We start from the raw sequence: 23,556 nt of genomic DNA on the forward strand, positions 1-23,556 counted from the left end.
AAAGGGTTCTTCAGCTTGATGGAGAATGTGCTGTACATAGTGCTACATAGAACCTTTTTGAAAAGGGTTCTATATAGCACCCAAAATGGTTCTTCTATTGTTACAAGCTAGACATATTTACAGTAAAACAAACTTTTTGAGTGCTATATAGAACCCGTTTTAAAAAGATTTTATAGAGAACCATCTACAACACATTGTCCATCAATCTGAGGAACCCTTTCATGATGCAAAGAACCCTTTAATCATATAAAGAGTTCTTTGGGTGTTCATTGCTCTATATAGAACCATTTTGTTTACTTAAGAACCCTTGAAGAACCATCTTTTTTAACAGTGTAGGGCTGTTCTATTAAGCAACAAACACTAAACAGTAGGGATGCACAATGATTTTGGAATCATATTGGTATCAGCAGGTAATTGCTTAAAAAATATCATCAGACAGGTGTTTAGATTTGACTGATATTTCAAAACAATGTTCAGTGATGTATTTATTGCACTTTAGAAGAGCAGAGGGTTTAGGTGATGGTGGGCTATGGTGATCAAATAATTGCATTTGATTCATTTTACTGCATTTGCAACCCTCTAATTTTAGTGCACAATTTCTATTTATTTGCTGAGTTTAACATATTAGTAAAATATAACATTTAAAATCTGCCGTAACTTTTACATTTGACACATTTTGTTTGTTTATTTTTCAGTTAAATGAATAAATACAGCAAATAAACAGTAATTATGCACTGAGGTGTGCAGAAGTGAGTTCTCTGTATAGGATTAACTTATTTCACTTGAAAAATCAACAAAACGTGTCATTTGATCAGGGGAGCTTAAACTTCTTGTATACAACTCTAAATGTTTATGTATCGCCATCAGCAGATATTTACATGAAAAATATCAGCCAACAATTCCCATATCAGTGCATCCCGACTGAACTGTACAAACGTTGTAGAACAGAGGTTCACAATCTGAGTCACGTTTTGATTGTGTTTTCCCAAATCTAACACACTTTACTCATCAGCTAATTTTAAGCCACTAATTAAAAAGGTTATGCAATTAAGGCAACCTGGAGCAGGGAAGATACAGGCAAAACATGCAGGAACAGGAGTTTCCTGGACTGGAAATTGGGAACCACAATTCTAGATCATTGCAGCAAGTGGTGAGGATGGGAACCTGTAGGTAGTCTACAGCATAAAGGGCTAGTGAGAAACACCTCTTTATGAACAATTTTAGGCTCCTTAGAGAAACCAGCTCTAAGGGAGTCATTTCAAAACAATCTTTTATTTTTTCAGTTTTGTGATAAAAAAAGAAAAATCCCACAGAAGGGAAGGCATGTTTGAAGCCATGTATATAAAAGCTGCTCTCTGTGTGAGTACAGTAACTGCTTATGACATATTTACACTAAACAGCATCTTCATGGTGGCCAAGATTTATGGCCCATGTATATCAAATACCTCAGAGAGAAATTTCCATTTTAAAAGAATATCCTCATATGAAAGGGGAATCCCACAGATTTTCCCACATTTCTGCATAATTCAATTGTTGAGATATGAACAAAGATAGTGGTGTGATGTGAAATGGTTCACTGTAGAGAACCCAAATGGAAACCTGATCATGATGCCTACAACCGAAATATAGCCATTTTTTTTACTATTCACAATGACCAGTGAACATGCGCATGTCTTTTGAGTTTTTATATGCAATGTTGATAATAGTAAAATAGTGGTAAATCGGAAAAGGTTTTCTTTGGGGACTGATTTTCTTGTAAAGCCTTATATGTTCCACTGCACAAGAATGGATTTTAAAAATATGTTTTAAGTTAAAACTTTCTCAAAACTTTTGTAAAAACAATGTCTCAGACATCTAATTCATAACCACTTCATGCAATAAGTTTCTGTGAGGGAGATTTTAGGAGCGTTGAATTTCTTCAGACGTCTGGTTCCTATCACCATCACTGTGAACAACTCTGAGTTTCTCTAGAACAGAGCATTTCACACCAAATCAACTTTGTTTACATCTTAATGATGAGTTATGCATAAATATTGAAAAGTTAGTAAAATTCCCCTTTAACACTTAACACTGATTATGGTTGTTACGTATCACTTGGCTCCTCTGGGTTTACCATTCGTCCAATGGACAATACAGTCATTCTCTGCTGGTGTTTGTAATGTAGCCACATATGATCATGCACTGTATGGCACTTCAGAACAAAAGGAGTAGGAGGGTTAACTAACATCTCAAGAAAGCACACAATATCCACAACACAGTATTTTGTTGTGAGGTGTGGGTTTGTTAAAGAGAGAGTATTACAGTCTCTATGAAGCAGGTGAATAATTCTACAGTCCACACTTGCTATGCAAACTACTCTAGCTGGTCTAGAGGTCATACTATGGTCTCAGAGCCTGACACCTTGCCAGTGAAAAAGTCCCAGAAGTTGCTTGGCTGCTTGCTGTCTTCTGAGGTGGTGGAGGAGGCGTTGGAGCCCTGCCGCACCCACACACTCCGCTCTTTAGGGCTCTGGGGCTGGGAGCCACTGTCACGCTGGCCCTCTCCTGGACAAGGTTGCCCCATGAAGCCACCTTCCCGCTCCTGCTCCTCTCGTTCATCGACCAGGAGGTGGCTGGAAGGCTGAGTGAGGCTCATTAGGTTGTGATGGGAGTGGAACTGCCGCATCTGGGCTATAGACTTTGTTGGAGTCTCTGAAGAACCTAAACAACCACACACACAAGTGCATAATAACTATAGAGACATCTTGGAGAAAAATAACACAATACAAGCCAACCAGGTCAATGCTAGTGCATGGATGTGATGTCGCAACCATTTAAGACATCTACATTTGACCACCCATTCAGCCTACAACAGTTTATTTTGGCAATTAGAAGGGATTGTATGACTGGAAGAGGGAAGAGAATTCTGAGAACTCTGTTTTGGGTGGTTGTACTCTAGGATAGAAGGCTGGACCCTCGTACTTGATGATTAGAAATAGGACTGAGGAACAGGGAGGAGATGAGCATGTGGTGGGGTATGAAAACTTTGTCTCAGGAAATGGAAAATAGGAAATAGCAGGTGTTTCAGACATGGTCCTCTTTACAAACTTTATTTCATAACTACCTATTACTGCAAATAGTATCCAGAAGAGTTACTGGAATGGAAGATGTTGGGAAAACAATGTAAAGGGCAGCTGTGTTTAAATGATGTAGAAAAGTAAAAATCAGAAAAAATGGAGATGCATGTTTTGAACAGAAATGCAATACTGCATAGCTTTCCAAAAGGCACTGTTTATTTCACTCCAAGTGCTAAAGACAGGTTGGAAAATAGTCACGTAAAAAATGTGTTATGACTGTTTTTAGGAAATAAAACCACACAAATGTTATAGGTGGAAAGAAAATAAAATACAAGAATGTGGCCTCTTGAACTCCAGAAACAGCAGTAAGACTCACGTTTTCTGTTGGTGTTGAGGCGCAGCACGTTAAAGAAAACCTCACTGCTCAGACTGCCTCTACTGGCCGAGTCCCCAAACAGAGGGGAGATGGGCTCTACTGGGGACAGGTCATCACTGGACTGACCCACTGAGTCTAGAGATGTCTGAGTGTCCCTGCGGGCCCCAACATCCGGCTCCACCGTCACACTACTGCCACTGTCACAGGCCACAGAAGGAAAGGTTCATTAATATTATACTGATAAAATCTGCCACTGTCCAGAGATAATCTGTGAATACATGCTTTTAACATACACACACACACACACACACACACACACACACACATTATCTAAGCCGCTTATCCTTCTGGGTCGCGGGGGGAGCTGGAGCCTATCCCAGCGGTCATTGGGCAGAAGGCAGGAAACCACGCTTTTAACAGCAAAAAATAAACTGAAAGACTCCTTTAACTGACCTGAGTTTCCTGCGCAGTAGGTAGTCTATGACATCTGGGTCAGTCTGAATTAGACTCATAAGCACCTCCTGCTGGAGCTCTGCAGACACCTGCATATGAGCAGACACATGGAGTTATAAAGAATAGGAATGCTGATCCTTGATGAATTTATTTTTCTCATAATATCATAATACCACAAACGGAATCTATTTTCACCAACAACAAAATATACCATGAATTTTTCTTGGTGTAATATAAATTAAAATCAAGTATATATGTAAAAAACGCAGAGTTGCACAACATGGACAAATTAGCCTACTAGTACTAAAATTATATTGCCACATAGTAGGACTGCAAAATCTCATATGATATAATAAAATACACTGGTGAGTCAATAAAGTGGTATAAAAAGTAAAGTAGCCATTAATCAATTTCATCTACACAATCAAATTCACATCTGGTAGTAGTGTAATAGTTTAGCAACCTGAAAAAATGCTTGATTTGTGGTTAACTACCCAAAACTTTTAGCAGTATCACCTATAATACCAATGATAAGAATAAAACAAGATGACAGTAATACTAATGTGTGAACATGGCAACAAGTACAAAAGTGGATGTTTTGCATGTATAAATATTTTTTTTGTTCCATTTAACAACATTTCACACTGTGCTTTTGTTTTATACTATTGTCAAATGATTTGTAAATGATTTGTAAATGAGGTACTGGTAGGCTGGTGCTTAATTTCATGCGCTGAAGCTAGTTTAACATTTGCGTTCAAATATCTGCTCGTTTCCACATCATATTAAAGTTTCATTAAAGGCAGTCAAATTTGCACTCTTTTTTCAGCAACTTGGATGAATAAGGGATATTGTGATTGGCTAGAGGGCTCATTTGCATACTGCATCCTGTACACGTAGAGGTAGTGCAAAAGGCAACATTGTGATAAGAATTAAGAAAAAATGTATTATGTCACCCCAAAATAAACAATTTAAATTTAAAAATAACATACAAAAGTACAACATGTACGATGCACAGTTCGCCCTCCAGCTCCAAGTAATCCAATCTGGTTGAGTTTAACCAGAAAAACAAACATTAAAATGCCATTGGTGTCTCTTGGGAAAGATTTCTGTGAGTGCAGGCTTGAACACATTATCTATCCTGTCCTTTCCTTCTCCCTCCCTCTCCAGCCCTCTCTCACCGTGAAGAGGCGCTTGTAGTGCTGGATGAGCAGTAGGGTGACGGAGATGATGGCAGCGCTGTCCTCTATGCCCATGGCCTGTGGGCTCAGGTCCTTATCTGCTCCTCTCTCCTTCTGCAGAAGATTTGGCCCAAAGATCACAGCCAAGTTCGCTGCCGTCATCTTATTACCTGGTACCTGAACAGGCCACAGGCAAAGGGAATACATAGAGATGGAGGCAAAAAGGAGAGTTACTACACAACTGTAACACAGCATAGACAAATAACACAGTGTGAAAAAATTAATTGAAACAAAAAGCAAACAAAAATACACCTTTGTGCAAAGGTTTGGGCATCCCTGGACAAATTGCACAGAGAAAGCACTTTTGCACATTTTACTGCACAATTACTGTTTACTGTTTGACTAAATTTAACATATTAGAAAACAAAGTAAAACGTGTGGCCTGTGCAAAAGTTACGGCTCATTTTATATTATACTTTTCCAGCTTGTTAAACTCAGCAAATACCTAGGAATTGCACACTAAAATTTGCAGAAAAAGGCCACGTGAACATTTCTCATTTCTCTTCTGAGTTTTATATGCAAAGTTCTAATGTTGATTTGGTTACTTCTTTGCTTTACAACTGTGCTAAAGTACCTCCTTCTCATAAATGTATTTAAAAATAGGTTTCTGGCTAAAAGCTTATCTCAGTACTATTGTAAAAACAATGTTTCAGGAATCAGGCACTGATAACCAATATATGATAACTTTCTGTGAGGGAGTATTTTGAGGCGTTTAATGGTTCAGGCATCTGGTTCCTACCATGACCACTGTGACCAATTCTGGTGAGTTTCTCTAGAACAGATCAATTCAAGTTAAACCAATCTGAATGACTTTGTTGATATCGTAACCATTTAGTTATGCAGAAATTTTGGTGGAATTCCCCTTTAATAATAAATACGGGTTGTTGTGGACGTGTATTGGCAGAGGCAAATGTAGTAAACTGGCCGAGTTTTAAAGAGCAGGTTGAGCATGAGGCAGTGCCAGAGTGAGGAGAGTGTAGGTCAGGGTGAGTTACCTCCTGCTGGTCAGGGCCACTGGAGTCGTGAGCGTGCTCCTGGACTGTGTGCAGTAAACTCAGCAGTCTGAACAGTGTGTCGCAGTTACATGGAGGCAACAGATACAACAACTGCTGCAGATACGTCAGCTGATCAGCTCCCCGCAAATCTGTAACACACACACACACGGTGGGTTTATACCTAAGATTGACACACTACCCTTCAAGTATTGAATCACTGTTCTCAAAAATATAAAACCAATTTGTTAGCAGATACATCTTTTAAATGATTCTAATATGCTAGTCCTGTGCTACATCACTGATTTCAAATAATCAGTAAGAAGCGATAAAAACATTCAGAGATCCAGACCAATGAACAGAGCTGTAGGTGATTCTAAAATGATAGAGAAAGCATAAATTTACATTAAATATTAACATCTAGAATGCCTCATATTTGAAAAATGATGCACAAATGTCAATGCAGAGAGATAATTACATTAATTTAAATTAATATTTGAATTTTATTTATTTTTCTTCTTGTTGTTTCCCAAAACTTAATGCTAAAATGCTTTGCATAGGCAACATTTTATGTTTTTTTTTTTGCTAATGCTAAATTCAGCAAATCAACAGTAATTGTGCATTAAAATGTGCAGAAGTGTGTTCTCTGTAGAGTAAAATCAATAAATCATGTAATTTGACCAGGGGGTCCAAATTGTATATTATATAAGCCAATAATATATATATATATATATATATATATATATATAAGCATTGTTTTGCATCTGAATGTGCTTGAACGTGGCTGTGTGTGTATCTGTAATATGTGTGTGTTTGTACGGTTAGCATGCAGGAAGGCGCAGTAGAGTTCTCGGGGAAGCAGGGGATCAGGCATGTCCCTCAGGAACTCCTTCAGCAGAGCCGCCACGTCATGAACACTGTGCTCCTCGTCCAGCAAAACATCTGTCCCACTGTTAAAGTCCTCACGCAGCTGACCCACACACGACAGATGTGACATATATTTAAACAAACAGACACATTCACACATATGAACACATCAACAATCTTTCATCACAGGTGCAGGTAGACACTGACATACAGTACTGTAAAAACAGGAGAGACAACCCTGTATTTCAAAAAGCTGTTCCTGAGGAAAGGAAATAGACAAAAAAGAAGAAAATCTGCAACTCAAATAAAGAAGCTGCTGTAGAACAATGGACTGACCACCCCAAAGTCCAGACCTAAACATCACTGAGTGTGTGTTGGGATTATTTGGATTGTAAGAAGAAGAAGAACATACAACCAACTTCTATGACTGAACTTTGGAGGTCTGGAAAAATAACCCTGCAGTTTTCTTAAAAAATCTGAAAGCAGGTGTCCTGAAAAGAATGGAGGCTGGAAATTTGACTTGAATTTGAATTTAATTTCTGAGGCTTCTGCGTAATTTTCTGAAAATGTATGCTTTCTGCTTTTTCCTGACACTGAAAATGAATAACTTGTACTGTTTTGACTGGAAATTAAATAAATGAAGGGGGGGTTTGCAAAGTGCTGTACTCACATACAATTAGTACTCTACTTCTGAACAAACACCCCATCTCTTATGAGCACATGTGGTCAAGCAAGGGTCAGTTTCCCACACACATACACATCAGTGCCATTCAGTGACAACAGGAAACTGCACACAAGCACTAAGGTCAACATCTTAGGAAATGCACTTAGCAAACTAAAAGGTTTTAACCAAACTAAATACAAACAGTACCAACACAAACCCAGATATCTGTGTCAAGGGGACAGAGAGTACTGGAGATGTCAGAGACAAAAAAACAGATCTGTTACAGAAAACAAGTGCTTTAGCATGAGCTGACAAGAGAGGGCAGTGTAAGATCACACTCACTTGGCGCACTCTCTTTTTGGAGCTACCCACTCGGAAAATCCCCACCGTCTGCAGCCCTGGAGAACGAAGGCAAAGAGGAAGAAATGCGTTTTCAGAATCTGCTGATGCTCGCCTCAGGTTTCGTTTTGTCCTCACTCAGGCTTTAAGTACAGAGTCATTACATTACTGCTCACATTACATACTGCACACTCATACTACAGCACCTCTACTGATATACAGACTTCTGTAACTTGCATTCAGAGGGATTTGAGCCCTGAGCTTGTGCACTGCAACAATGTCTCTATTAAACCTTTTCATGTAACATTGTAATATACTATATGGACCATATTAAGTAGACCTTAGATATTAACAAGGATTGTGCTATGATCTATTTAAACCCAAGGCATTATTAAGATTTTTTTAAAGATTTTTTTAAAGATCTTTTTGATTTCTTTTAAATTTAGAATTATTCTAATGATAAATAATAATAATAATAATAATAATAGTAATAATAACAATAATAATAATAACAACAACAACAACAATAATAATAATAATAATAATAATAATAATAATTATTATTATTATTATATTGTAAGATTTATTATAGATTTATTATATATTAATATATTTATTATATAATGATTTTATAAAATGCTATCCCACATTTTCATGTCTGAAACACAGAGTTTTAGTTCATGGCGGAGACTTATTTTAGCCACACCCCTGCATTTTAGAACAGGAAGTGAGACTGCATCCCTGTTCCTCAGAGCCACATGGTAAACAGTTAGATTTCATTTTTTTAAAATAAATGTGTCCCAAAGTCTGAAAATCAGTGTGTAATATCAAGACTTGTCACTACTGAAACATGTTTTTCACTTCAAAGTGGTGTTCACTTGTCATGTACTGGCTAGCATTTTTGAGTTACGCTCAAAATGAGCTAAAATTGTCACGACAGAAAAGTCACTTTTTTCATTTGTTTGGAAGTTTCTGCAGTGTTATAATTGTTTTGTTTGCAACAAAATGGAATTTTCAATCCTTTATGTTAATAAAATGAACATAATTAAATTATAGGGTCATTTAAAGCATCAAATAGAATTAAGTCTAAAGTCCAAGTAAGTTAAAAGTGTTTTGAACTCTTTGAACCAGTTCAGCAGGATGATCCATACAGAACTTGTGGTTACATAAAACATGTCCTCATTTTTCCAGTTCTAAAACTTTTAAATCACTGAAATTTAATCACATGAATTTAAAAGCTTCTCCTTGTCTGTGCGAGTTTGCAGCAGAGCTGACCGTAGGTGAGGATGTGTTGGCAGCAGCGCTCCATGACTCGGGGCACCTGTCTGTAGATGGGGTTCAGACTCAATTTGCCCTGCGTCCGGCCTGTCGATGTCTTCTTGATGTCCAGCTCATTAGGATGAGAGAGCTGCAGAGCCTCCAGCAGCCTGGACTGACTCTCCACCAAGTCAGAGATAGAGTCCACTGACATGCCACCCTAGAGAGAGAGAGAGAGAGAGTGTGTGTGAGAGAGAGAGAGAGAGAGAGAGAGAGAGAGATTTGCATTTTCATGGTGAGGATCATCGTAGAGTTTTGAGCCCTGGATTGTTCCACTGCAGAAAATAATATCTTGACAAGTGAAATCTAGATAATATTGAAATAATATTATTTTGAGAAATAATGTTTCACACAAGCTAAAGTTGTCTGCCAATGGAAATTTCCTAATGAAAATATATAAAAAATTATACAAAATGGTTGAATAATATTTTATTGTTTTATTGTTGTAGTGCTCAAGACCGATTTCAGTACTGAGTCCGGTCTTTAGACTGTAAAATGAACGGTCTTGATCTTGTCCCTGTTTCGGGGTAAGGCAGACTCTGAAACTGTTCTGGAGATCAGCTGAGTATGATACCTCCATCTGAGGCAATTACAAATTGAACCTTTTTTCTATCATCATTAAATATAAAAAAGTAAGCACAATAAAACAGTCCTTTCTCTCTACATGTTTGAATAAAATCTGCTCGTTGTCAACTGAGGATCTACTTGATCCTTTCCATGATAGCGTAACTGAGTATTATTTGTTTATTGATGTTCGTTGGTTCCAAAATCGAAACATCTTCTGATAGAAAATCAGAATTACTATGTTTTCATTTAATAATAAAAATAGATGTATGCTGTTTGGTTTATGTTCATTTGACTTTAGGTGGTGATACTGAATAAGTTTTAGAGAAGAAGGGACAGAAAATAACCTCACCACCATTTACTTCCAAAAGTTACAGTGCAAAGTTGGAAAAAGACTATAATACAATAATAATGAATAATATATTTAGGCTATATATTATTTACTGTTATATGTTACAAAATATAATATATAATACTATTTATTAATATATATCATGTATGATGAATGATAATACAAATTGATTTTGACTCGAACTCTCCTCTATTAATCATGACTACAACACTAGATCCTTCTGTCTTTCTCATGCTCAACTTAAAGTGTCTACAGAGCTAATTCATTTCTGCTTGTGGTTGCGAGACCCTCATTTTGTCCAGTGAGAGCCAGTAATTCCTTCTAGTTTAGCACTACGAATCACAGATTTGACCCCATAAGTGGCCGGCTGAGTGAAAGGCAATGGAAAATACATCAGCATGCAATTACAGTAAATCCTTTTATAGTCACACAAATGTTCATACGCCAGAATGTAAACACGTTTTCATTAGAGCTCTTCAGCTGTCGTCAGCCATCCAGTGAGTCAGTATTTCTACGGTCTGTCCTTTCTCTTCTCTCTTGTTCACAGGCCTAGGTTTGGACAGAGTGATTTCGCTGGCAGGATGGGCGTTTATGGATACCTCCTCGCTGGGCAGCAGCCACCCAGGGAGAAGTAGTCTCCAGTCATGCTGAGCTGGGGCAACACAGTAACCTGAGCTGTTTGATCCACACAGGACCCACCGCTGCCACCCTCTAGTCTGGTCAGCACTCTTTCCTATACTTTTATCACACTGATTAGGTGTCTAGAAAAACTGATACTGAAAAGTCAAGTGGACAGAAGTAATTTACATCTATACCATATCCTTAACTGTAAGACTTTCTCATTTTTATTACACAAATTCTTGAAGTTGCAGTACTATGCAAATATCAGAGACCACCACTTGTTTAATGTCCAGTCAAAACAGCCAAAAACAGCCTGAACAGCTAAATATAATATTATTTTTTAGTATTTATTTTGTCCATCCTTGTATTACAGCTTCCATTTCTAACAGGAAACTTTCGCTCAGTTCTTCAAAAACTGCAGAAAAAGGATTTTATACCTCCAAAGTTCAGTCTTAGAAGTTGGTTACATTTCCTCACAATCAAAGTAATCCCAAACGCATTCAGTGAGGTCTGGACTCTGGGGTGGTTAGTCTATTGTTCCGACAGCACCAGCAGCTTCTTTGTTTGGTTTGCAAATGTTCTTATTTTTTGTCTATTTTCTTGTTTCAGTAAGGGCTTCTTGACAGCTACACATCTTTTCAGAGTCACAGTGTTGAGTTGTCTTCTCACATTGGAAGGATGGACAGAAACACCTGTGGATTTTTTCAGATCTGAAGCTTGATTTTCTCGTCTCGCTCAAAGATGAAAGCTTCAAGCGCTGCTTATCTGTTGACAGTTTTGGTGATCTACCAGGTCTTGCATGCTTGTCCTATTTTCTCTGTATCTTTTAATCATGTTTTTGAACTCCAGTTTTGGAAGCGACTGTTTCCCTGTGACTGTCCCCTTTCTTAAGCATTGGGGTAGTTTATTATCTAATCAGAAAGATCTACCAAAACAAATAACTTGTATTTAATGGCAATTTTTGACTGGAAATTAAAGAAATGAAAAGTGGTCTTTGACTTTTGCACAGTACTGTAGATGTTCTGATTTATTAATGAAAGGTATGCAAATTCATCTTAACATTAACTTACTAAAACAAGCCCAAAGTGGAGTGTAGCATGTTCTGTTTTTGCATTTTCTTCAAGTATGAAGGTCATTAACATGGCTTTAAGAGTAAGAGCCCATGTGCGTTGGTTGTCACATGTGACTAGTTCCACCACATAGACAGGAACATACACACTGCCAGGAATGCTTCCGTCTGGTTTGTCTGACTGGGGTCCTTCCTCAACTGTAGAGCCCAGAAGACATCAGTACCTTCACTGTAAAAACTGAGCACACCAGGATTGCACCAGCCCTATGCTATGTGGACTGCTCAGTGGAATCCCCCAATGAATTTCACTGAGCAAGTGGGATGTTTTATGTTTGCATAAAGACTGATATTTATTTTTCTTATGTTATCATCCTAAAAAAATAATAGGGCAAACCTAATCCTGGACCAAATAACATGGTGACTGTAGTTTTTGTTCTTTTGTGTTGGTTTCATGTGGCCTGAGGCACTAGAGAGAATGTGGAAGGTTAAATCTCGGTTAACTAAGCGGAATAGTCGTACCACAGATTCCAGGAAAGACAACATCAATTTCCAGAACAGTGTAATGCTAGGAACAGCAAATATTCTGTGCCACACAAATTATCAAGATCCTACAGGGAAAGAAACATGGTCCTAACAGGAAAAAAGGGTGAGACGATTATTTATAAGTAATAAGGAATCAAACAAAGGAAAATTTGCACAATTTTTCCGTACATTCTAAAAAATTTATTTAAAAAATTAAAGTTGTTCTTGTCTTGGTTGAGTTTGAACATACAGTTGTAGGAAAGAACCACAATACATAAAGTGGAGGTTATTAAAACTTCAAGAAGGTTCTACACTCAAATCCATTCATAAAATGATTCTTTAAAGAGCCACCTTATTTAGGGAACCAAAGGTGGTTCTTCTACAGCAAATTTTAGAGTTTCTACTGCTCCCAACTAACCTGATGCAAGAAAATGGAGTAAAGAAATAACTGAAGTTCGAGAGAAGGACACCTGAATTCCTCCTCCTTCCTATCAAAATCCTAAAAATTTCCATCTCTACATTCTGTTTCTGTCACTCATCCTCCCTATTCTTATGTATTACCTTTGTTCATCAAGGAGCATCCAGCCCTAGCTTAAAGCAGAAGCTGTCCAGATCTCCAGCCTATGTTGAAGACATGGTCTGAACTCACAAATGACTTGAGGTGAATGAGGTGAGTTAGAGCAGGATAAACTCTAGAACCAGCGTTACTGCAGGACCAGGACAGAGAAAAACTGTTCTACCGCATTGCTCCAAAGAACCTTTTTTGGACCTTTATCTCACGTTACAAACACAATAACATCGGTATTATCTTACCCAACTCTCTGTCTAACTCGTTTATATGTAATAATATGAATATTATATATTATGTTCCTGTTCCTGAGTGTAACTGAGTGTCATTCTGCTTTAAATATATTTCTGCAGTTATTGTTTGTACCTACAGGCGGGCTGGATCAGCTTTCTGCTTTGCTGCATGGGAAGGAGAAGCTCTCTACCATTTTAAATAATCAAGTCTAGACTTAATAAAACAAACACAGATAAGAGAAAACCCTGGTCCTACGCTACCAGCTTAACCCCTGTGTCTTAAACAGTGCTACACACAACATTACCACCCACAACAGCCTTTCCAAAAACAAACGCACATGCACACGCACACATCAACAAGTTTACACACAAGCTTATGTCCACAGTCAAAAACTCATCTCAAACAAATACAAACGCTGTCACTCACACACTAAACTTGCATGCACCCCTGTAAAATTCTTGTCAGCTAGATTCTACCCTCCTACATCTCTGTGTATTCTGAAAGCTTTGTGTTTAGATCTTCAACATTCCAGGGAATGAAAGGGATTATGGCTTAAAACCTTCACCTTTCACAGCAGAACTGTCTGTGCTAGTGTCAAAGAGCTCTGTTACTTAGCTGTAATCTCTTTCTCTGTATGTTGTAAGCTTTTTGGTTTAGTCCAGTGTTCTGTGCTTTTCCTGTCACAGTCCACCTGAATAAACTCATCAGCTGATATCAATGTGCTCAAACAACAGGCACACAAAACCTGTGCAGTTGCTGTGGTCCTTTAAGACAGTAACTGAGAAACCAGTCAACACACTTACAGCACATATCATTCTGGAGTACGGACTGTGGAACATATTTTTAGGGATGTGGCCAGGCATCAGCACCTATGAGTTAAGCGTCTCCATTTACATTCAACTCAACGGCTACAATAATAAATATACTGCGCAAAAGTTTTAGGCAGCCAAGAAAAACATATTGATCTCAGCTGTATGTCTGTTTTTGCTTGTAAAAAAAAACACATAATGTTAGAATAAATAAATAAATACAGAAAATCATAACAAAGTTACTGATATCATGTTTATATGAATATAGTTAGAACAACACATTTTGGATCCTGACTTCTCTGTGCACTCAGTCGCCACATGGATTTGTTAAATTCCATCACTTGATTTAATTTTGTGAAGACCTGATCAGCTAAAGCAGGTATCACGTGTTAACTATAAATCATGGGTATCCTCAAGAAGAGATTTAGAAATGGTTATGCTAACACACTGACAGATATTAAATCAGTATGCACCGTTATTTGCTTATGCATACAAATAAATATGTTTCCTGTACAGATTTGATAATATTGTATAACGTTTAAGTGGAAAATAAGGAGGAATGCTGGGAAGCTTCACCCCCTCACTACAATATTCAGAGACAGGCTGCTCAAGACTGAACAAAGTACTGAGCACTTTCCTAATATGCTTTGCAAATAACATCTAATAACTGTTCAATAACATCTGAACTGTTTTTCCTAGAATGCACCATTTGGGGGATTTTATTCAATGATTTGCTAGCGAAAATTCTTTAGCCTACATTAACCCCTTAAACCCTAAAGGTCTGTATATGAGCCCACACTTTAATTCTTCACTCTCATATCTACATGCCATACATATTAGTTTCATAGCCGTTACTGAATAATGAGTCTTAAGACTAATATCTGAATAATAAGTCTGCAATTTAAATGATTAATAAAAAACAGTTTGTATTTTGCATCAGACCAAGCAAATCATATCGCTGTCGAGTTGCTGTAGCTCTCCAAGCAGCGAAGAGCAGAACAGTGGTCTAGGCTCTTACCCGTCTGTGACTGCGCGAGCTGTTGTCCAGGAATGTCGGGGAGAGGGGCTTGTTGTGGAGCTCCAGTACTGATGAGGATGAGGCTCCAGGAGCCATGGCTGTGCTGCCATTCTGCTGACATTTCTCTGCCCTGAAGCGCATAACACTGGCTTCCAGCTCCAGACAGTCCCTGCGGCTCTCCTTCAGAGCGTCCTGCCGCTGCTTATAGGCGCGGTCGTTGGCGATCACCTGGGACAGAGGGATCCCAAATGCCTTGGGGGCTGTTTCTATAGACAGGAAAGAAGAGAGACAATTATGTCATAGTGTAGCAGACACATTTAATCTTTTAATAACATTGGATTATGCTCTGATCCAGCTTTATTATGCTTTGTTATCTACATATTATTGATGTTACAATGTTTTATTATCAACATTACTGTATCAGAGAAGTTCCCTTTACGGGTAATCAACTGCATCACAGCATCTGAGTGATGCTTTAATTGCAGTGTTGTAAAACAATTTATTTATATTCTGTGCTTGGCAACTCCAGTAAGTTAATTTGGGATCATCTCAGTGTTGTAGTCTGAGAAGGATCAAATGCTACTGTGAGGTTTCAGTCTAAATCAGGCTCTCCTCCCAGAAGGGAACATTTGACACACATCAGGAACCAACACAAACAAATTTTGGGACAGAAAAAACAGCTACTGGCAGCGCTGAACTATGTAAATATATAAATAATTGCTCTCTCGCAATGAATCATGAATTTATGGTCCCCGTACATGGTGCACATATTTGCACTCATATTTATAGCAGTCTTGGTGAGTGTGGTCTCACTGACTGATATGAACAAGTGCATTTATCTTTCAGGCTCATTCTGCAGGAAGGGAGTATATGAAACGAGTCAGTCAAACACAAGTCATTTACACGCCAACATGACATTCACAGCAGCATTTTTACCAGCTCATCCCAAAATGCTGTTCACATACAATAATTCACCATATACAGTACTGTGACAAAGTCAGAGACCCCCTTTCTTTTATTTTATTTCAGCTTCAGAAAAAAGCAGAAAACATATATTTACAGAAAATTACACAAAAGCCTCCAACACTGAATATAATATTAAATCAATCAGTATTTAATTTGTCCACTCTTTTGTGCACTACACTGCCCTTTTGAGCACTATACTGCCCTTTTGTGCACTATACTGCCCTTCCATCCTTGCTTTCTTAAAACCAACCAGTTACAGCTGTGTCCTCCCAACAAAAGCTGCCTTCACCTTCAAACAGACACTAACATTCACACAAGCAACTAAACAAGCTCACCTCAGCTGCCTTGCACATTTCTTTCTCATGTGCATCTACAATGGCTACAGGAAATATTTCTTAGGAGATTAAATAGAAGATAATCCACTTGCATAAAGAAGAGAAAAGTCAAAGGGAAATTAGTCACACGTTTTCCAGAACTGGACTTTTCTAAACCATTAAAACCTGATCTGTTATCCCACCAAAGATTAAAAGACCTGTTAGCCCACCAAAGCTGTCTCCGTTAGATAAAAAGTACTCCAAGCTTTCATCTTTGAGAGAGGAGGAAAACAATATTTGATCAGTCAAAGCTCAACTCTTGCTTCAGATCTGAAATTCACAGGTGTTTCTGTCCGTCCTTCAAGTGTGAGAAAACTCAACACTATGGGTCTGAAAGGATGTGTAGCTGTCAAGAAGCTGTTGAGAAAATTGAGAAAAGGAAACAGACACAAAAGACAAAAACTTGCACTAGAATACTGAAACTGGATATTTGAGATGTGGAGTAAGGTTTTCTGTACTGACGTCTCTAAATCTGAGGTCTATGTAAAGGGGACAGAAAACAGTATTTACTCTGCAGAATCAACAAAAGACTCTCAAACCATGTCTACAGCAATTAGTCAAGCATGGTGGAGGACCACTGTGAGTTTTGGTTTGCACCTGCATGAATAACATACATCATGCAAAAAAAACTGATAAAGAAGAAATTCATTCTAGACCAAGATAACAACCCCAAGCAGACTGTTGAGAAGATCAGGATGTACTTATCAAACAAAGGTGCTGCTGGTGTTTTCAGAACAAAGGACTGACCACCTCAGAGTCCAGACTTCAACATTATTAATGTGTTTGGATCATGAGAAGAGAAAATGCAACCAAGACCGAAATTTGGAGGTGTTTACACAAAACATGGAAAAACATTCCTAAAGATTTCTTTGAAAAGCCAAAAGCAGTACTTAATGGCCGTTAGTATGGAAATGAAATAAACAAACAGGCTTTGTATTTTTTTCATGTGGAAAATGTGGCACACATCTAAACCAAGTAGATGCAACTACTTTTACTTTACTTTTTTAGTTTTACATTACTTTTCAGTGCAAGATCCCATTCATAATACAGTCATATGCAAAAGTGTGGGCACTCTGGTAATGTTTTGTTGATTTTCTATGTGAAAATAAGTTAACACATCCTCTACTGAGGACACACTTCTGTACATTTAAATGTATAGATACTGTTTACTGGGAAAACAAAACAAAACAAAATGTGGCCTGTGCAAACAATATGGAATATTTTATACTTTATGTTTGTTTCCAATATGTTAAACTCAGCAAATAAACTGTGCACTAAAATTTAAGTAGAGAATGTGTTAACTTATTTTCACTGACTGAAAATCAACAAAACATGGTAATTGACCATAAGTGTGAACACTTTTGTATACACCTGTATTCATATACAGCTCATGTATACTGAGGTGTGTCCTGTTTTTAACTTTTTAATGCCACATAAACTGCATTAGGTCCCGAGCCACAGCAACGCTGATATCCAACTCCTGTATCCCACGTGACGCTACGGAGACTCATCTCTTCTGCACTCATTTCCTCGGCCAAACAGGAAAGTGTTTCATCTTTCTCAGTGTATGGAACAAGAGATACCACTAGTCTTTACACAACCGCTTTGGTCCACCCAATACCCACAATGACCTTACTAAGTTCAGCAAAGGACATGCTGCATGCGCTTTCTGTTTTCTTACTAACCCTTTAACATCTGCCTCAAACCGGCTTACAGCATGGCTGCATCTGCCTCACACAGTGCATTCTTAACAAAACACTGTTTTGGGTTACCATCAAAGGCCTAGTTCAGCTAATCAACACTTCATTTAGTAATCAGGTGTGCTGGTGTTGGAATTAAATAAATCTAATGGAATGTAGCATCTATCTCAGAAGACATCAACCACTTCAAAAAGAAACTTACTTTTCAATGTAATAATGTTACTTTGGATTACTTCAAATTTTATATACTCTTTTTACAAAACCAAAACTACCTAGATAGTTTTAAAGGGCCCATATCCTACTTTTTTCTTTTATCCCTGGTACCTACTTATGACATCTGAGTGTGGGTTTATGTACCAAAAGCCAGTCATAATTCATTTTTTATGTGACCATTATCTAACATCTCTTTACCCTTTAGAACTAAACAGGCTATTTTTGTTACACTCCTTATAATTTCAAAATGAATAGCTGGAGCTAAACTGCTGCAGGCTGAACAGATAAATTATGTAAATGGACTGGTTTTCATCACATTACAAAGGAAATTAATTCAAAATGGGCTGATTTGGCAGCTTAAACACCATATATGGACTGTTTGGACTAGGGATGTTTGTTATAGTTTCAAAACCTTTTGGCTTTTGAACCCTCCTCACATTATTACATAGGGAGGGAGGCAGGTTCAAAACCTAATTGTATTACTTGGCCCAACTCAGATGTTCCAAACCTAGCAGCCCTGTCAAGACAACATGCGGCACCTTTAGCACTAGGCTCATGGAAACTGCCATCGTAAGTGCAGCAGTCCTGCGTCAGTGTTTAACTGTGTTTGTTCTTCTCTAGGTAAGCCTCTTAAAGTTCAGAGTAATTCGGAGTAAACTTCGCTTTAATCCTACACTCTCAGACATTTTTGTAACAGAAAACTGGCCAACACTATTTGAGACATGATTGACATCTCATATATTTAGCACCAGTGTATTACATTTTAAATGATTATAGACTTTTGTGTGCCTTGTCCTTATGTGTCTTCATTACTGAAACAGTGGTCTAAATTTCTTAGTACAGTGGTCACAGACACTCCTCCTGGAGACCTACTTTCCTGCAGAGTTAGCTCCAACCAACACCCCCCCCCCTTACCTAACACTATTGCACCTGATCAAGCCAATGAAGGACTTCTGTAGAAGTAAATTAGCTGATGTAGGTGTTGTAGATTGTTGTTGGAACTAGATTCAACAGGAAAGTAGATCTCCAGGACCAGGGTTGGTGACCAATGGCTTAGTATATTGCAGACTGCAGTATATTGCAGATTGCAGACTTAAATAAAGAAAGAAATAAGGCTGTAATTTTGATATGAAATTAAAAAAACAAAAACCTGAAAATGCAAAATAGTGAATTAAATTAAAACCTGTATTGCCAATTCGACCCTCTGTCTTTTCTGGGGGTCTCTTATTTACTATCTTTCATGAAATCCATGGTGAATATTACAATCATTTTCAATATCAGCTGTGGAACATCAGCTTGATGTCTGATGCAAATGACCAAGGTAATTTTTCTTGCTAATGTCTTGCCCCTCAACAACAAACTGGTGTGTTTTCACCAGTTATCACCTACTACAACACACATCTATGCTCAATAAAATGTTGAAAATCAAATAGGATCAAATCAAGTCTTTGTTTCTAGGGCTGAAGGATTAATCGCAATTTGAAAGTGCACTTTTCAACTCAAATCAGCTGCAATTTTTAATTATAGTATATTTATTATTTACAAAGTTTTCAAAAATGTGGTGGCAATGTTGTGGTAAGTTTCAGGTGGGGAAATTTAACCTCTATAAATTGTAAATTTGTAAATTGTAATTTGCCAGTATTTAGACTAGTGGTTCCCAACTAAGTCTTCAGGGCCCCCCATTTTTCCTTCATCTCTATGTGTTGATCTCGGGGGGGCTGTGAGGACCGGGCTGGGAACCACTGAGTTAGAACAATCAGAGGCAACGCCCATGTGCTGTGTACATGACTACACAACATAATGACTAAATTGTCAGTCTGGCACAGTATATTCAAAAAGCAGATATTCTGCTCTTCTTGGCCAAAAAAGAAATTACATTTGCAATTTAATGCAATTTCAAACAATCAAAATACAGGTTGCAAATATTGCAATTAGACATTTGCCCCCAAAATTGTTCCACCCTACTGGTATCATATCAAATCACATCAAACCTAAAAAATATGTGTACTCTTACATTCCTGAAAATATAACAAAATTGAATTCACTCAATGGAATTTACTCCCTGAATGAGTTTCTCCTGGAGGCGTCAGCTTTGCCTCATGGGGAGGTGACTGTAAATAAACCAAGCTCACATTTTAAGGATTCTGCCATTGAAAGATCAGCAGGGCTAAACTAGGGCAGGATTAAACAGTACCTGTGGCTGGCATGCCTCCTACAGCACGCCTACAGCACAGATCCTCTACTCCCTCCTTCCCTCCCTCCCTCTCTATATCTCTTTTCTCTCTGTCCATCTAAAGTAGTCTCGTGGGGTTAAAGGCTCTCCGGCAGGTCATGCTAGTCTGGCTCACTGGCTGTGGGCCTACCAATAATCTGGAAGGATAGGGGGATTAAGTCTTCTTTAGACGCATTCTGTCTTTCTTCCTCCATCCAAGAGTCCTTCTATCCCTCCATCCGGCTCTCCCCCACCCATCCTCCTCCAGTGTTGGGATCCAAGGCTGGTAGCACGTGCAGGGCCCAGCTGCCAGACTCAGGTGGCAGGTTACAGGCGACTGGAGCGAAGCCAGAGACCTGCACTGGCACTGATCTAACTGTTTTAAGGCAGGTGTAGGATCAGTTACAGTCTATTATGCTTTGAAAAGTTAAAAAACTCTGCTGCTAATATCAGCATTAGTAAAATTGGCAAAAATAGCCCTGTAGTTAAACCATGGATGAGTAATTTAATCATTACGACAAACATTTACACAGAAAGAGTATTACATTGAATTTGCTTGATTCAAATGTGCACATAATTTCCAAAAATGCCAAAAATATCACTACATAAATTTGCCTTTCGGTTTACTTACTTTTGGCAATAACTGCATTGATGTAATATATGTTACATCAATATATAAATGGAAATAATGTACACATTTGAACCAAGTACATTCAGTGCATGACTCTATATAGTTCAGATTTACAGATGTACATACAGTATGATCATACTAATTAATATGGCAGAACTGCAATGAGATATGAATGCAAACAGACCTAGTTTTTAAGTAGAGCTTGCATTGTTGTCATTTTGGAGAATGAAAAGACCAATCTGGAAGCAGCTAAAAACATGGATAACATAATTGGCTCAGCACATATCAGTTATGCAGGAGGGACACCAAGGCTGTGAAAGGACCCCATCTAAAGCAAGCCTAAAGATAGTCTAAGGAGAAACTCTTGACACTTCATTACGAGGTTATCATTGTACTCATCTAATTTTAGACAAGCTAAATTACTAATAAAAAAAACTCAGACATCTTTAATACAGTGGTAAGGCTGAATGATGATCAAATGTGCAAGAGATCCAGCTCTTACAGAGAAACTGAGATCTTCTGTGGATCTAATAACTTTGAGTTATTTGCACCTCATAAACTGGACAAATAATGGAACCAAAATTGCAGACAACAAAGCTGATGGAAACTCACAGTATACAGATGAGATGGACACATCCAAAACACACGGCTGCACAGACTGCAGCCGGTAAACCCAGAGTGGCACAGAAAGCCATGCCAAAACTCAATGTTCTGCTGGCCACTAAGACTGGCTAAGTAGCACGTCTTAAAGGCCTATTGGAGATTTCCCAGGAGCTGGACACACCTATAGCAACAGACTCAGCAACTGGGGTCAGAAGAGCTTGAGCAGGAACATCCTTTTACCACTCACTATATTAGAGTGAGAGAGAGAGAGAATGAGACAGAGAGAGAGAGAGAGAGAGAGTGAACAGAGAAAGAGAAGGAAAGTAAGACAGAGAGCGAGAGAGACAAAAAACAGAGAGAGAAAGGAAGAGAGAGAGCAGACAGAGAAAGATAGAGAATGAGAGAGGGAGAGAGATAAACAGACAGGGAGATAGAGAAGGAGACAGGGATAGAGGTAGAAAGAGAGAACGGAGAGAGAGCAGGAAAAAAGAGAGAATAGAGAGAGGGAGATAGTGAGACATTGAGAGAGAGGCACAAAGAGAGTGAAAGAGAGGGAGAGGGAGGGAGAGTGTGAGAAATAGAGAGAGACAGGGAGAGCGAACAGAGAGAAAGAGAAAGAGAACAGAGAACAAGAGGAGAGAGAGAGAGAGAAAGGGAGAAGCAGTGCCTTTGGCGAAAAGAGAATGGAATTTTACAGCCGGACTGGCAGTTTTGACGAAGATTACTCCACATCTGGATCAAATTTAAAGCCCATTCTATCAATCATTCTATCATTTGTTTGTGATTTTGAAGAGACCAGGGAGATTGTATGGGAGTGACCAGATGAAGATTGAATCTGTAGTGTGCTGGCAGGTTTTCAAAAGTGTTTGAGAGACCTAAAGCTCTGGTTCAGCTCACCAGAGGTGCACTTCAAAGCAATGTAATCATGCAGTCTGATAAGAGAGTGGATGTGGGTGTGAAAACACAAAAAACTGACAGATTAAGTCAAAATCATTTCAACAGACGCAAGCCTGATGAGGCAGAATAAAAGAGTCTTAACCTTCGCATCCACACGCACAAAAAAGAACAGCATGTCTGTGAATTTGAGATCAGAGACGTCTGTCATGGAAAGAAAAATGCAGGAATCTCTCCTTACCTCGCTCCTTCTTCTCCTTGGAAAATGAATCAAACTTTCTTCTGAGCGATTTCCTCCTCTTGCGAGTCTCTGGACAGAGAATAGAGAAGAGGGCTTTTGTAGATGGTATCACAAAAAGAGAAGAAAGTATGTCTTGATGAGACCACCAGAATACACAGCTAAGCCAATACACTGATCAGATGGAAGATTTGCATATAATTTAGTAAAGCACTCAATATAATGATCAAAACAGGAGTAACTGAGAAGCAGCACCTGAAACAGTTCAGATGCTGAGATTTGTCTGACATATTGAAAAGCAACCTTTATTATTAGAATTTGCATATTAAAAAGAGCTCATATAAATGCATGCTAATGTTATGTAACATACTAAATAAACCCTTTAGAATTACAGGGAAGATTTCTAGTTTTATGAAATGTAATCAATGCATCTCACTCTAAGTATATGCAAACGTTGCAAACATTTAAACACCCCTGGTCAAATTACACATTTTAATGATTTTCTAAGCAATAATAAGTGAACACATCCTCTACAGAGAACAAACTTAAACATGACATTTTCTATTTACATTCACATTTATGGCATTTGGCAGACACTCCTATCCAGAGCGACAATTTGATCATTGCACACCTACACAGGTAGGTGAAGGCAGCATTAGGAGCCCTG

General features: G+C 38.3%; 1 protein-coding gene across 3 annotated transcripts in view; it reads right to left on the minus strand.

Moving 5' to 3' along the window:
• arhgap36 (Rho GTPase activating protein 36) overlaps window positions 1-23,556 on the minus strand; it is a 66,069-nt gene that overhangs the window by 950 nt on the left and 41,563 nt on the right. For 2 of the 3 annotated variants that reach the window (XM_036597166.1, XM_036597167.1), the window contains exons 3-12: window positions 22,893-22,961; window positions 15,059-15,324; window positions 9,260-9,461; window positions 7,988-8,043; window positions 6,934-7,084; window positions 6,118-6,266; window positions 5,063-5,239; window positions 3,885-3,973; window positions 3,432-3,628; window positions 271-2,699 (exon numbers count right to left, since the gene is read on the minus strand). In XM_036597166.1, the coding sequence (XP_036453059.1) occupies window positions 2,374-2,699; window positions 3,432-3,628; window positions 3,885-3,973; window positions 5,063-5,239; window positions 6,118-6,266; window positions 6,934-7,084; window positions 7,988-8,043; window positions 9,260-9,461; window positions 15,059-15,324; window positions 22,893-22,961 (1,682 nt within the window). In that variant the 3' untranslated portion in view covers window positions 271-2,373. Of the gene's footprint in view, window positions 1-270; window positions 2,700-3,431; window positions 3,629-3,884; window positions 3,974-5,062; window positions 5,240-6,117; window positions 6,267-6,933; window positions 7,085-7,987; window positions 8,044-9,259; window positions 9,462-15,058; window positions 15,325-22,892; window positions 22,962-23,556 lie in introns of those variants that run through there. The other variant, XM_036597168.1, reaches the window with a different exon arrangement.

Source organism: Colossoma macropomum, unplaced genomic scaffold (genome assembly GCF_904425465.1).
Source record: "Colossoma macropomum unplaced genomic scaffold, Colossoma_macropomum, whole genome shotgun sequence".
NCBI lineage: Eukaryota > Metazoa > Chordata > Actinopteri > Characiformes > Serrasalmidae > Colossoma > Colossoma macropomum.